Genomic DNA, 15,001 nt, shown 5'->3' with positions numbered 1-15,001 from the left:
CCTCAGGTGAACCGCCTGCCTCAGCCTCCCAAAATGCTGAGATTATAGGCAGAAGCCATTATTTTCAGTAGAGACAGGGTTTCACCATGTTGGCCAGGCTGGTCTCAAACTCCTGACCTCGTGATCTGCCTGCTTCGGCCTCCCAATGTGCTGGAATTACAGGTGTGAGTTACTGTGCCCGGCCTAAGTCCCTGTCTCTCAAAAAAAAAAAAAGTCACCAACAGCGAGTGCTTACTCTGTGTTAGGCCTTGTGATGAAATATCGTCTTAGCCTCACAACAGCCCCACAACAAGGTAGATGCCACCATCCCATTTTACAGATGAAGAAGTAAGCAGAGAAGTGATTTGCTCCAGGTCACAGAGGTAGGAAAAGTGGAACCATGGTTCAAACCCAGCAGCTGGGCTCCAGCGCCCCCACTCAGAGCCACCCTGTGCGATGCCCTCACTGGAGCACAGGAGTGGAAATGAGAGGTGCTGTGATGCAAAAGGAGAATGACCGCGGAGGTGAAAAGCTCTCCTGGCGGCAGCAGGCCTGTGAGATGGCTATTGTCCCCGCTTCATAAAGGAAGAGAGTGAGGCTTACAGGGATTGTCATTGATCCCAGGCCACAAGGGAACCATGCGGCAGAGCCAGATTTTAACCCAGATCTGCTGGCCTCTAGCACCCTGCCTCTTAACAGAGGGACGTTGCCTAGAGACTGGCTGCAGTGCAGGGGCACTGAACTCGAGGAGGCTGAGCGAGTCCTAGAGCTGGGGAAAAGTATTCCCACAGGGAGCACAGAAGGCCCAGGGGTGTTGAAGGACAGGAAATAGTCCGTAGCTAAGGCTCTACGGGTATAGGTGATGAAGGGGAGAAAGCCAGAGTAAGGGCAGCAATCCTGAGGGTCAGGCTGAGGGCCAGGCTGTCCTGGGAAGTGGTGATGCTTCCATCTCAGGACGTGTCTAAATGGGACTGGACTGGTTTGGAAATGTGTGAATGGGCCCGAGGGATGGCCTGGCTGTCTGCTGGCACGTTCCAAACCAGAGGATGACAAAGAAAAGTATGTTCGAAAGCTGTGCAACAAAGGGCCAGAGGGGCCTCGTGTGGCCACAGGGAGGCAGGAGAAGAGGAGGCTTCCAGAAGAGGCTGAGCGGGGACTGAGACCTGGGCAGGGGGAGGACAGTGGAGACAGACAGATGGGAGGGCACCTGGAGTGAAGTGTGGACAGCACCCGGAGGTGGCAGGAAGCAGCAGGAGGCCAGGGGCCAGGATGATGGGGGCTGGTTAGAGGTGGAAACTTGGAAATAGGTTTCAAGTGGTGAAGAGGCCAGATGAATGCAGGTTGAAACACAGCAGGAGAGATGGCTGGAAGTATCAGCGTCAGGGAGTCACAGCTATAGGAAGGACAGGAGAACAGAGAAAGGAAGGGAAATTTAGAAACCCGAAGACCAGATAATGAAGTTTCATGCCTTCCAGGAGGGAGGGCTGCTGAGAGGTGAGAAGGGGGCAGAGAAACATCATTGCAGGCGCCGGGACCAGGATGGCAGGAAGGTGTGAGGATGCTGTTGGCCACTCTCCTTCCATTTTGAGGGCCTTAATGGAGGAGGCAGCATCACAGTAATGGTCCCACAGCAGCTGCTCAATGGGTATTGCATGTGTGGGTGCATAAATGCATTAATCAAGAGTCTACTGGGGACTGGGCAAGGTGGCTCACTCCTGTAATCCTAGCACTTTGGGAGGCTGAGGCAGGTGGATCACCTGAGGCCAGGAGTTCAAGACCAGCCTGGCAACATGGTAAAACCCCATCTCTACTCAAAATACAAAAATTAGCCGGGCATGGTGGCGGGCACCTGTAGTTCCAGCTACTCGAGAGGCTGAGGCATGAGAATCACTTGAACCCAGGAGGTGGAGGCTGCAGTGAGCCAAGAACGTGCCACTGCACTCCAGCCTGGGCAACAGAGCGAGACTCCATCTCAAAACAAACAAACAAATAAATAAAGTCTTCAAGGATCTCACTGAATTTTAGTGAAAATCCTCTGAGGAGGGATTATTACCCCCATTTAACAGATGAGAAAAATAAGATTAACTTGCAAAAAATAAGTAGGGAAGCCTCAACTGTGGGCTGAGATGGAGGAGGGGCCCTCTGTCTCTCAGTGGTGGTGGGAGCCAGTTCTGATGACGGGGAGGAAGAGTGGGTTTTTTGTTTGCTTTTCTGAGACGGAGTCTCGCTGTGTTGCCCAGGCTGGAGGGCAGTGGCAAGATCTCAGCTCACTACAACCGCCGCCTCCTGGGTTCCAGCGATTCTCCTGCCTCAGCCTCCCGAGTAGCTGGGACTGCAAGCACTCGCCACCATGCCCAGTTAATTTTTGTTATTTTGAGTAGAGATGGGGTTTCACCATGTTGGCCAGACTGGTCTCAAACTCCTGTCCTAGAGTAATCCGCCCACCTCGACCTCCCAAAGTACTGGGATTACAAGCATGAGTAACCGTGCCCAGACCGGTTTTGTTTATAAACCACCCCTTGCCCTACCTCTCCCAGGGGTCTATGAGGAGCCCTCTAATCTTTAATCCATGGCCCTAGGTTCAGGGGAGGGGGTCGGGCCAGGGCAGGCCATGGAAAGTGAAGTGGACTTGGGGGGAGTCAGAAAGCTTTGGTGTGCCTCTTGTGCCCAAGACAACCCAGGAGGTTCAGGGTCCTGAAGCCAATGTAATCTAGGGCCTAAACCTTCTAATCTCAGGGTGGGCAGAAGCTGGGTGTAGAATGGGGTGCTCAGAGGGGCTCAGGGTGTTCAGGGTGCCAGTGTGGGACCCTCACCTTGGCACTCGAAGATTTCAGGCCTCCTCAAACAGATGGGGCCCAGGACAGCAGAGGGGACAGAGAGGGCTGCTCTGCTGTGGCCAGCATGTCCCAGAGGTACATGTGGATACAGAGGGCAGCCGCTGCTGAAATGGCCATGGGCATTGGACTATGCTGGAGTGGGGACACCTCACCCCGACTCTGCCAGCTCACACCGGGCACTTTCACTTCCCTTAGAATAGGCCCCTTGCACACTGCTACCCACAGTTTGCATCAGAAGAAATGGAAGAGACCTGCTTAAGGTCGCACACCCAGTGGCAGAGCAGGGAGTCTGCGCAGGGCGGCCTAACTGGGGAGCTGGGGCCAAGCCCGGCCTCTCCAGTCAGCTGCGGGGGCGCACCCCGGGGCGCTGGGAGTCCAGGCCCGGTTTTGCATCAGGCCCTGCCGAGGTGTTTCCTCCTCCTCAGTGTGGGGCAGCTGCTGGCTGGGCTGCCTGTTGAGTCAGCCTTCTTCCCTCACGGCTCTTCTCCCAGTCCCTGAAACTCGGCTGCCAGGGGAGCTGGAGTCACCTGCGAAGGTGTCCTCCCATACTGGACCCCTACAGGTAACACATGTCGGTGCCAGGGTCCCCTGCCAGGGTCCAGAGACGCAGGCACTGCCACCTGGTATCCTGAGCACCCTCCAGCACCTTGGGGTTGGGGGAGGTGGGCGCATGTCTGGAACTGGAACAGCCGGACAGATGGACAGACCCTCCTCTTGACCAATGGGTCTGTCCCACAGTGTCAAAACAGCAGGGAAGACCAAACACTTGATTCTGCCTCTGGTAGGAGAGGGGACTTCAGGGAGGGGAACTGCTGAGGAGGCTGGGCTGATGCCCATGGCCCAGCTCAGGCAGGCCTGCAGGACAGAAATAGGCCCAGTTCTGCCAAATGTCCTCTCCCACCTCCATCCACACTCAGACACACATACCTGGTGGCCCCCAAGGCACCAGGGGACACCCCACAGCACACAGCCCAGTCACACGTACAGCACAGGAGGAAACGCACAATGCATACTGCACACACCCCACATGGCGCTGTCACCTAGAACGTCACTGAACACACCGCACAGACAATATAGTCACCATGCAGCATCACACCGCAGCAGGACACAAAGACACACTCACACAGCAACTACACAGCTCACAGACCCACACTACGCAGACATGCCCACCAGACTCGGACCAGGGCACAGAGAGGGACATGGGTTCACACACCAATCCACGGGGGAGCCCGAACTGTGCGTTTGCAAGACCCACACCTTGGCCATAGAAGTTCAGGGACACTGCTGTTGTGGAGCACACAGGTATCCACAGAGCGAATGCACACCGGGCAGCCAGGCCGAGGCCTTCAGCTCCTGAGGGTGTCAGGAGGGATCGCTGGGACTCGGCCACTGACTCAGCTGGGAGGGGACAGAACATAGCAGGCGGTGGACACAAGCCAGGACCTGCCTGCCAAGCTGCCTCCACCGGTCCCGGCCCCACCTGGAGCCCTGGCATGGAAGGGGCGGGGAAGAGAGGAGAGGCCGCCCAGTGGGCTCAGGACACAGCCCTGACCAAGTCATGGGCCCCTTGCCACGTCTACATGCCCCTCAGCGCTGGGCAAATGTTTTCTTTCCGGAGTCACTGTGGTACCTGAGCATGGGCTGCTGTGCCAGCTTAGGCCTCCACCGCCGGGACCCCACCCTGGTCTTGGGAGAACCGTGTGGCCAGAGCAGAGGGGCCCGGTGGCTCCAGGCAAGAGGGCAGGGCTGGCGGCGGGGGCATCCCTGGGTTGGAGGCCTCGGTGGGAGTGTGTGCGGCAGTTACCTCAGGGGAGGAAGTTGGGGGTGTGGGCTGAGGAGAAGGTTGCCTCAGACAGGAAGGCCAAGTGGGCCAGGGCAGGGTGGAGGTGAAGGGTGGCGGGAGGGGACCCAGGCTGTGAGGTTCCTGGCCCAGGGGAGTGAGCATGTGTGTGTGTGTGCGTGTGTGTGTGCACGTACGTGTGTGTGTGCGCGTGCATGTGTGTGTGTATGCGTGTGTGTGTCTGTCTAGGTGGGTGGTTGTATGTGTGCATTCCCATGTATGTGCAGGCATATTTCTGCATTTAATTAATCAAAATTTTACCAACCATCTGTTGTGTGCAAAGTACTGGCTTTGAGGGTCACTCCCTCTCCCTGCCTCCAAGGAGCTCACAACTCAGATAGCTGGACAATGTGTGTGTGCCAGAGTCTGTGTGATTTTTATGTATATCTTTATTGAGGGACACATTTGTCCCCAGACTTGTTCTTGTCTAGGTGAACCCATCCGGGTGGGCCCATCCCTGTTGGTGTGCATATGCTGTGTGCAGGTTTTTTTGCTTGTTTTTGTTTTGAGACAGAGTCTCACTCTGTTGCCCAGGCTGGAGTGCAGTGGCACCATCGCAGCTCACTGCAACCTCCACCTCTCGGGTTCAAGAGATTCTCCTGCCTCAGCTTCCCAAGTAGCTGGAATTACAGGCATGTGCCACCAAGCCCAGCTAATTTTTCTTTTCTTTCTTTTTTTTTTTTTTTTTTTTGGAGACGGAGTTTCGCTCTTTTTGCCCAGGCTAGAGTGCAATGGTGTGATCTTGGCTCACCGTAACCTCTGCCTCCCAGGTTCTAGCAATTCTCCCACCTCAGCTTCCCGAGTAGCTGGGATTACAGGTATGCACCACCACGCCCAGCTAATTTTATATTTTTAGTAGAGATGGGGTTTGTCCATGTTGGTCAGGCTGATCTCAAACTCCTGACCTCAGATGATCCGCCCGCCTCGGCCTCCCAAAGTGCTGGGATTACAGGGGTGAACCACTGTACCCGGCCATAATTTTTGTATTTTTAGTAGAGATGGGGTTTCACCATGTTGGCCAGGCTGGTCTCAAACTCCTGACCTCAGGTGATCGGCCCACTTTGGCCTCCCAAAGTGTTGGGATTACAGGTGTGAGCTACCACGCCTGGCCACTGTGTGCAGATTTAAGAACATGTGTAGGGCTGGGCGTGGTGGCTCACATCTGTAATCCCAGCACCTTGGGAGGCCGAGGTGGGCGGATCACAAGATCAGGAGTTCCAGGCTAGCCTGGTCAACATGGTCAAACCCCGTCTCTACTAAAAATACAAAAATTAGCTGGGCGTGATGGTGTGTGCCTATAATCCCAGCTACTCAGGAGGCTGAGGCAGAATTGTTTGAACCCGTTGGGTGGAGGTTGCAGTGAGATGAGATCGCGCCACTGTACTCCAGCCTAGGCAAAAGAGCAAAGCTCCTTCTCAAAAAAAAAAAAAAAAAAAAAGAATGTGTGTGCATGTCTCTCGTGGGCACGGGTCCAGGTCTGTGTCTGTAGAGGGCCCTTTCTGGGGGAACAGCTGTACATGCGCCTGTCTTTATGCAGGTGTCTATGTGCATGTGCGGCCATATCTATGCCTACGTGGATCCGCGTGTGCACGTGTGTCTGTGTGTTCCATCGCTGCAGTTCTGTGTGGCCCTACCTCAGGGTGTGTGCATGTGTGTCTCTTGCGTCTTCCACTGTGTCCCTGAGTGCGTTCAAGGGCCAGTGTATGCATGTGTGCATGAGTGCCTGGCACCCCACCTTGAGCTCAGCCGTCCTGGGGTGGCACCCTACCCATACCTGGCCAAGTGTTTGGGGAGAAAAGGGCTGTTGGTTCCAGGATGTGCCAAGCATTTGTGCAGGGCTTGACCTGACCCTTGGTCTGCCCCCAGGAAGCTACGTGTGCCCAGCTGGGGCACAGCCCCAGCTGATGCCCCAGAGGGGCCACCCATCTCAAGAGGGGCTTTGGGCTCTGCCCTCCCTCCCCATGGCGCATGGGCCAAAGCCTGAGACTGAACGACTATTGGACCTCAGCTTCCTGACAGAGGAGGAGCAGGAGGCCATTGCTGGTGTCCTCCAACGAGATGCCCGCCTGCGCCAGCTGGAGGAAGGGCGGGTCAGGTAAGGCAGGGCAGACCCTGGCCAGGGAGCATTGAGAGGCTTGAGTGGCCCCCACCCTGCTCCCTACTGACACCACTGCCGTCAGATGTCTGCGTGGTTCTTGGTTTCGCCCTTTAGTCTCCTCTGGCCTTGGCCAGCTCACAGCTTATCACTTCTCCAGGGGTGACTGCACCAGCTTTCTCGCCAGCCTCTCTGCCTCCAGGCTTGCCTCTTGGGCCCACCTCCTGCAGCTGATGCTCCCCAGATCTGTCCTTTTTTAATTTTAATTTTAATTTTTTTTTGAGACAGAGTTTCATTTTTTCGCCCAGGCTGGAGTGAAGTGGCACAATCTTGGCTCACTGCAAACTCCGCCCCTCCGGGTTCAAGCAATTCTCCTGCCACAGTCTCCCAAGTAGCTGGGATTATAGGTACATGCCACCACGCCCAGCTAATTTTTTGTATTTTCAGTAGAGATGAGGTTTCACCATGTTGGCCAGGCTGGTCTCAAACCCCTGACCTCAGATGATCCACCCGCCTCGGCCTCCCAAAGTGCTGGGATTACAGATGCGAGCCACCGTGCCTGGCCAGATCTGTCCTTAATGTCCCCGCTGAAACTTCTCCTGGCTCCCCAGTGTCAAGGACAAGCTCCTAGGCATGGTCCACTGGGCCTCCCTGGTCGGTCCTTGCCAGCCCCCACCATCTCCTCTTCCACCATAACCCCCACCCAACACACAGACACAAAGTGACCCCTCCAGCCACTCAGGTGCTCCCCAGTCCCTGAACCCACACTTCACTTCTATGCCTATGCTGGTACTGGAAGAGCACGGTGGTGGAAGAGCATGGGTGTTACAAGCAATGTTTGGGGACAGATACTTCCTAGATTTGTAGCCTTGGCAACTCACCTGACCTCCTTGAGCACCATGCTCCTTGTCTATAAAATGGGGCTAAGGAGTCCTACTTCACTGATTTAAGAGGAATTGGCCAGGGATAGTGGCGACTCCTGTAATCCCAGCACTTTGAGAGGCTGAGACGGGAGGATTGCTTGAGCCCAGGAATTCAAGACCAGCCTGGACAACACAGTGAGACCCTATTTCTACAAAATATAAAAAAATTAGCCTGGTGTGGTGGTATGTGCCTGTAGTCCCAGCTATTTAGGCAGCTGAGGTGAGAGGATTGCTTGAACCCAGGAGGTCAGGCTGCAATGAGCCATGATCATGCCACTGCACTCCAGCCAGGGCAACAGAGCAAGACCCTATCTCAAAAAATAATAATAAAATAAAAAGTGTAATAACTATTATCCTTCTCTACCTGGAGAATTCCAATTTGTCTTTTAAGAAGAAATTCAAGACTGGGCACAGTGGTTTACAACATTTTGGGAGGCTGAGGCAGGTGGATCGCTTGAGTCCAGGAGTTAGAGACTAGCCTGGGCAACATTGAAAAGCCCCGTCTCTACAAAACAAAATAAAAAAAATTAGCTGAGCAAGGTGGCACGCGCCTGTAGTCCCAGCTACTCGGGAGGCTGAAGTGGGAGGATCACTTGAGCCTGGGAGGTGAAGGTTGCAGTGAGCTGAGATTGCGCCACAGCACTCCAGCCTGGGCATAGAGGGAGACCCCATCTCAAAATAATTAAGTAAATAAATAAATAAAGGCAATTCAAATGTCACCTCCTCTGGGAAACCCTCCCGGATTCTCCCAGGCAGAGCTGGCTCTTCTTATTTCTATCACATCATCCGGTTCACTATAGTGTACTTGTCTCCCCAGCAGCCCGAGCTCCTCCACAGCACAGATCAAGTCTGATTTGCTGTTGGGTCCCTGGCCCCTGGTCCCAAGCCTGGTACCATGTGGGTGGTGGAATGTTGCTTGAGTGAGTCATGACAGCCACACCTTCCCCCTTCCTCCAGCAAGCTCCGGGCCTCACTGGCAGACCCTGGGCAGCTGAAGATCCTGACAGGGGACTGGTTCCAGGAAGCACGCTCCCAGCGGCACCACAATGCCCACTTCGGCTCTGACCTTGTCCGAGCCTCTATGCGCAGGAAGAAGAGCGCCAGGGGTGAGAGATCTTCGGGGCAGGGCAAGCCATGTGCCGTCCAGGGCGCTGTCTGTATGTGGACAGGGAGAGAGGACCACCGGGGCTCCAGTCCTGACTGCCCTTGGTACTGTGTGTCTTTGAGTGGGCAATGTTCCTCTGTGGGCGTGGGGCGGGTGGGCATCTCCCAGGGCCTCTCTCGAGTCACAGCCAGGCTTCCTGAGCATGGGGGCTCACAGAACTTCTCACCTGCGCCCAGGAGACCAGGCTCCAAGCAGCGACGGGGAGGCTGAGGCTGCTGTGAAAGAGAAGGAAGAGGGGCCAGAACCCAGGTGAGGAGGGGTCTCGGGAAGAGGGAGATGGTGCCCACCAGTAACCAGGGTCCCTCCCTCTGAGAGCGTCCTCTTCCTACTCCTAGGCTCACCATTGATGAGGCCCCTCAGGAGAGGCTCAGGGAGACTGAGGTAAGAGTGAATGAACCAGCAAGTCAGTACAGTGTCCCTGGAGGGAAGGTGGAATGTGGGGGGGGGGCAGGGGGGAAAAGAGCCCCAGCCTGGGAATGGGGAGACCCTGGACATGTCCCTTGCCGTGTCTGCACCTCATCATCTCCTGGGTGGAACAGTGGTGAACAGTGGTATGGATCCAGCCTCTAAGGGAACTTCTGAATCTGGCTATTAAGGGGTGAAGTGGGGCCAGGCGCAGTGGCTCATGCCTGTAATCCCAGCATTTTGGGAGGCTGATGCAGGAGGATCGCTTGAGCTGAGGAGTTCAAGGCCAGCCTGGGCAACATAGCAAAATGCCCCCCATCTCTATAAAAAATAAAATTAAAAAAAAAAAAAAGGGCCGGGTGCGGTGGCTCAAGCCTGTAATCCCAGCACTTTGGGAGGCTGAGACGGGCGGATCACAAAGTCAGGAGATCGAGATCGAGACCATCCTGGCTAACACGGTGAAACCCCGTCTCTACTAAAAAATACAAAAACTAGCCGGGCGAGGTGGTGGGCGCCTGTAGACCCAGCTACTTTGGAGGCTGAGGCAGGAGAATGGCGGAAACCCGGGAGGCGGAGCTTGCAGTGAGCTGAGATCCAGCCACTGCACTCCAGCCTGGGTGACAGAGCGAGATTCCGTCTCAAAAAAAGGCCGGGCACAGTGGCTCACGTCTGTAGGGGAGGCTGAGACGGGTGGATCACCTGAGGTCGGGAGCTCGAGACCAGCCTGACCAACATGGAGAAACCCCGTCTCTACTAAAAATACAAAATTAGCCGTGCATGGTGGTGCATAACCTGCAATCCCAGCTACTCAGGAGGCTGAAGCAGGAGAATCGCTTGAACCTGGGAGGTGGAGGTTGCGGTGAGCCAAGATCGCGCCATTGCACTTCAGGCTGAGCAACAAGAGTGAAACTCCCTCTCAATTAAAGAAAAAAAAAAAAAAAAAAAAAAAAAAGGAGTGTGGAGGGACTGGGACTGGCCTGGCCTGGCAGAGGTGCAGGACTCAGGTACCAATGCTCTCACCAATGGGAGCAGGGAGTCAGGCGGCACAAGCCCTGCGGGGTGGGCTGTGAAGCCCCGGTCCCACCGCTCCTGCAGCTTGCTGCCAGCCCTGCCCCGTGGGCTGCCCTAAACCTGAAACTGGGGTAGCTGGCTGGAGTCTGTGACCTCTGACCCCAATATGACCTTTGACTCCTTCTTCACCAGCCCCCACACTGTGACCTCTATCCCTTCCTTCCTTCAGGAACCTGATTTCCCATCGCCTTCTGTCCCGCTAAAGGGTTCAGATCCTGAGGAGGCGTCCCAGGCCCAGGAAGGTGAGTGGGAGCGCCTGTTGGGGAGCACAGAGAGGTTTCAGGGGTCAGAGGCAGCTCTAAAGGGCCCCAACCACCTGCGTTCACCCTCCTCACCCCCACTCCCACCCTGCCTCGGAGGTGGGGACGATCCCAGGGCAGCACCGGGGCCTGAATCTGCAGCTCGCTGGGGTTGTAAACCAGTTCCTCCAAATTCGTTCAGGGGCGGGCAGGAGAGGGCTTGCTTAGCGTCTCATGCCCCACCCCAGACCCTGGCCAAGGAGACCTGCTGGTCTGTGCCGAGAAGGCGGACCCGGAGCTGGAGCCCGCGTGGAGGGGAGGGCAGGAGCCGCGGCCCCCGCAAGCCCAGGTAGGCGGGAGTGGCCCGCGGCTGCTCTCAAGATCCGGAGCGGATTCCGGGCGGGGAGCGCTCCTGCCCAGGGCTGCGAGCCGCCCGCGACCCAGGGCGCTCCGGGCAGGGGCGGGGAAAGAAGGGGCGCCCCGTCAATTGCCCCCTCTGCAGACCAAGGCCGAGTCCCAGATCCTGGAGAACGGGGAGGAGGCCCCGGGGCCGGACCCCTCACTCGACCGCATGCTCAGTAGCAGCTCCTCGGTGTCCAGCCTTAACTCCTCCACGGTGAGGCGGGAGGGAGGGGACCCGGGCGGCCGGGGAGGTGGACACGTTCCGACGCGTAGCCCCTGCCTGCCCCTCCCTCGCCGCGGGACCCAACGCTGCAGCCCCCTGGCCTACCACCCATAACTCCGGTCTGAAGCCTCCGCGCTGCCCCCGGCCCCGACGTGAGCCCTGCGAGCGGCCCTGACTCCCACCCAATCCCGTCCGCAGCTGAGCGGCAGCCAGATGAGCCTGTCCGGCGAGGCGGAGGCGGTGCAGGTCCGCGGCTCCGTGCACTTCGCGCTGCACTACGAGCCGGGTGCCTCCGAGCTGCGCGTGCACGTGATCCAGTGCCAGGGCCTGGCCGCCGCCCGACGCCGCCGCTCAGACCCGTGAGTGCCCGGTCGGCCAAGCGGGGCGCGGCTGTCACAGCCCAGCCCACCATTCACAGGGTCTCGGCCGGCCTCCTCGTTCTCATGTTCAAAATGGGAACAACAGCGTTATTGGGAGGTGTGGGATTGAGACAATCCCTGTAAAGCGCTTAGCACGAGGCCTGGCATGTGTTCAGGGTGGTGGCTGGGGGAGCCCACAGGCAGGGGAGAAGACTCTGGGAGGGCCCCTCCTCACCTCGGGTTCTCACCTTCCCAGCTACGTCAAAAGCTACCTCCTCCCGGATAAGCAGAGCAAGCGCAAGACGGCAGTGAAGAAACGGAATCTGAATCCGGTTTTCAACGAGACTCTCCGGGTGAGGCTGGGACCACGGTGCGGTTCCCCGTTAATGAACAGGACGCCCCTTCCTGCGGGGCGAGGTGGCAAGGGCAGCCTGGAGGATCGGCGGGGGTGCTATTAACTCGTTCTCCAGTGTGTCAGCCTTGTGGTGGGCGTGGTGATAGTCCAGGCCCCCATTAATGCCCTTCGGGGCTCCCCAGAATTCCTTCACGGTAGGAACGCGGTAGGACCCGCCCCAGCCAACTCGCGCAGCATCTACGCGGGCCACCAGCAGTGCTCCGCTAAAGTGCACCTCCTGTCCCCAGTACTCCGTCCCGCAGGCCGAGCTGCAGGGCCGCGTGCTGAGCCTGTCCGTGTGGCACCGCGAAAGCCTGGGTCGCAACATCTTTCTGGGTGAAGCTGAAGTGCCCTTGGACACGTGGGACTGGGGCTCTGAGCCCACCTGGCTCCCCCTGCAGCCCCGGGTGAGGCAGCCAGGCCGCGTGGGGAGACCTGCGGCTCGGGTCTCCTGCATTTACCCCACCAGGCTCTCCCGCAGCCCCCTCAGACCCCTCCTTCGACAGAGCCTCCCCTCAACCTCTTAACCTCACGGCCCCAGGTGGAGCCGGCCTGCCACGGCCCCTTCCATGAGGGCACTGGGACCCCTAGGTTCCGCCCTGCAGGCCCCGCCGTTTCTGCTAACCGCACCCCTTCCGGGTCTGCAGACCCCACCCTCCTGAGACCCCTTTCCATTAGCCCCTGCTCCACGACAAGCCCACCTCTCGCAGGTCCCACTCTCTCCCGACGACCTTCCGAGCCGCGGGCTACTCGCCCTGTCCCTCAAGTACGTCCCCGCCGGCTCCGAGGGTGAGTGATAGCCGGAGAGGCCAAGCTGGACACGCCCTGAAAAGCAGGAGACTCCTGTCCCTGGGTTTAGGGGTGGTGGACTTGCGGGCCTGAGCCGAGCCTCTCCGCAGGCGCTGGACTGCCCCCGAGCGGGGAGCTGCACTTCTGGGTGAAGGAGGCTCGGGACCTCCTGCCACTGCGGGCAGGATCCCTGGACACTTACGTACAATGGTGAGGAGTGCTGGCCCTCGGGGCTTCCCTTTCTTTTGACTGCAGTGGAGTGCCCAACCTCGAGAAACCCCTACTAATCAACCCTTGATCATTCAGCCATGGCTTTCCCCACTGAGCAGGGGTGAAGGGGATGGTTTGAGCAAAGGCCTGGAGTCAGGAAAGTTGAGGACACCTTTGAGGAGCTGCATTTCAGTGTGACTGCCGCCTGTAGGACTTGTTGAAAAGCTGAGGCTGAGGGCTGCAGGGGTCCTTCCACAGAGAACCTGAGAGGTCAGGCTGTGGGGCTTGGCCTGGAACTTACAGTTCAGTGGTCTTCAAAGTAAGCTTCCAGGGGACTTCTAGGGGTGCCTCCAGGTGCTGCCCCCACCCTTAGAGAGTGAAATGGCCGTGGGCAGATCACTTCTGGGTGTCCACCCTGATGCAGCCAGAGGCGTTCTTTATTTCAGGTATTGTACTTCTGAGCAACACTGTATTTTGAAGAGGGGGTTCCCAGGCTTTGAAAACCTTGGAAACAGGCCAGGCATGGTGGCTCACGCCTGTAATCCCAGCACTCTGAGAGGCTGAGGCAGGTGGATCACTTGAGGTCAGGATTTCTAGAACAGCCTGACCAACATGGTGACACCCCATCTCTACTAAAAGTACAAAAAATTAGCCAGGCGTGGTGGCGGGCACCTGTAATCCCAGCTACTTGAGAGACTGAGGCGAGAGAATCACTGGAACCTGGAAGGCTGCAGTAAGCCAAGACCATGCCACTGCACCCCAGCCTGGGCAAAACAGAGCGAGACTCTGTCTCAAAAAAACAAGAAAGGAAGAAAGAAAGAAAAACCTTGGAAACTGCTTGAGGAGGGGTGGTGGTGGAGCAACAGGGAGATAATGAAAGTCACTGAGCCAGCGAGAGTAGCAGAATTGCATTTCAGAGACATCGCTCGGCAGCCCTGTGAATAGGAGTTGTAATTTTTTCTTTAGTATTATTTTTTTTAAGACGCAGTCTCGCTCTGTTGCCTAGGCTGGAGTGCAGTGGCACGATCTCAGCTCACTGCAGCCTCAGTTTCCTGGGCTCAAGCGATTCTCCTGCCTCAGCCTCCCGAGTAGGTGGGATTACAGGTGCACGCCACCGTACCCAGCTAATTTTTGTGTTTTTAGTAGAGATGGGGTTTCACCATGTTGACCAGGCTGGTCTCGAACTTCTGACCTCAGGTGATCCACCCACCTCAGCCTCCCAAAGTGCTGGGATTATAGGTGTGAGCCACTGTGCCCAGCCAGGAGTTGTAACTTTTAAAGCCAGGAGACCTGAGAGGAGGCTGCTGCAAAGGTCCCAGGGCAGTGAGGGTCTGAGGTCAGGCAGGCAGGAGCCAGGGGACATGGTGACTGGATGACTCTAGGGAGTGTGAGGGGTGGTCACCTGATGCCAGGCCACCTCCCGCACAGCTTCGTGCTGCCTGATGACAGCCGGGCCAGCCGCCAGCGTACAAGGGTTGTGCGACGCAGCCTCAGACCTGTGTTCAACCACACCATGGTGTACGATGGCTTTGGGCCTGCCGACCTGCGCCAGGCTTGTGCTGAGCTCTCCCTCTGGGACCATGGGGCCCTGGCCAGCCGCCAGCTGGGGGGCACACGCCTCAGCCTGGGCACCGGTAAGTGGGGTAGCTCCCTGAGACAGGCCCTGGGAGATGGGGGCTCAGCATGTGGCCCTGGATACCTCTCTGTCCTTTCCTGAGCTTTGATATCTACTGAGAACTGAGGGTGATAATGGGGGACAGTGCATAATCTGGGACCAGGCAGATTATGTGTTTGGGGGCCCCAAGGTGTCCAATGTGATCATGCCCTCAACCCCTGCCCACCCACATCCAGGCAGCAGCTATGGGCTGCAGGTGCCCTGGATGGATTCCACACCAGAGGAGAAGCGGCTGTGGCAGGCCCTCCTGGAGCAGCCATGCGAGTGGGTGGATGGCCTTCTACCCCTCAGAACCAACCTGGCCCCCAGGACGTAGCCCGACCAAGCCTCTCTCTCTGGACCCCCATCTCAGGGCCTGCCCTTGGCTAAAGTCAATAAAGTCTGCTCTAAGGGCA

The 15,001-nt window shown here is 57.4% G+C and overlaps 1 protein-coding gene across 6 annotated transcripts; it reads left to right on the top strand.

Moving 5' to 3' along the window:
• The first annotated feature begins 3,249 nt into the window (after nucleotides 1–3,249).
• Nucleotides 3,250–15,001, top strand: SYTL1 (synaptotagmin like 1). Of its 6 annotated transcripts, none has more exons than XM_005544292.5 (15): nucleotides 3,250–3,378; nucleotides 6,523–6,751; nucleotides 8,632–8,780; nucleotides 9,016–9,088; nucleotides 9,175–9,220; nucleotides 10,485–10,557; nucleotides 10,803–10,903; nucleotides 11,057–11,170; nucleotides 11,378–11,538; nucleotides 11,795–11,891; nucleotides 12,181–12,339; nucleotides 12,643–12,721; nucleotides 12,832–12,931; nucleotides 14,360–14,565; nucleotides 14,783–15,001. In XM_005544292.5, exons 2-15 carry the CDS (start codon nucleotides 6,561–6,563, stop codon nucleotides 14,920–14,922), a joined length of 1,689 nt encoding a protein of 562 aa, XP_005544349.2. In that variant the 5' UTR covers nucleotides 3,250–3,378; nucleotides 6,523–6,560; the 3' UTR covers nucleotides 14,923–15,001. The 6 variants fall into 6 exon arrangements, 4 of the variants coding, with proteins under 4 accessions (XP_005544349.2, XP_065382885.1, XP_065382883.1 ...); XM_065526813.2 differs by having other exon boundaries at nucleotides 8,632–8,883; XM_065526811.2 differs by lacking the exon at nucleotides 3,250–3,378 and adding an exon at nucleotides 4,431–4,548.

The sequence above is a fragment of the Macaca fascicularis genome, chromosome 1, assembly GCF_037993035.2.
Source record: "Macaca fascicularis isolate 582-1 chromosome 1, T2T-MFA8v1.1".
NCBI lineage: Eukaryota > Metazoa > Chordata > Mammalia > Primates > Cercopithecidae > Macaca > Macaca fascicularis.
This window is presented reverse-complemented; position numbering and strand designations above follow the sequence as displayed.

Excerpts from the sequence above, each read along its gene's own strand:
- SYTL1 (XM_005544292.5), top strand. The coding sequence starts at position 6,561 with ATGCCCCAGAGGGGCCACCCATCTCAAGAGGGGCTTTGGGCTCTGCCC. Across the intron at positions 9,221-10,484 it reads AGAGGCTCAGGGAGACTGAG|GAACCTGATTTCCCATCGCC; the intron begins GTAAGAGTGAAT and ends TCCTTCCTTCAG. Across the intron at positions 14,566-14,782 it reads ACGCCTCAGCCTGGGCACCG|GCAGCAGCTATGGGCTGCAG; the intron begins GTAAGTGGGGTA and ends ACCCACATCCAG.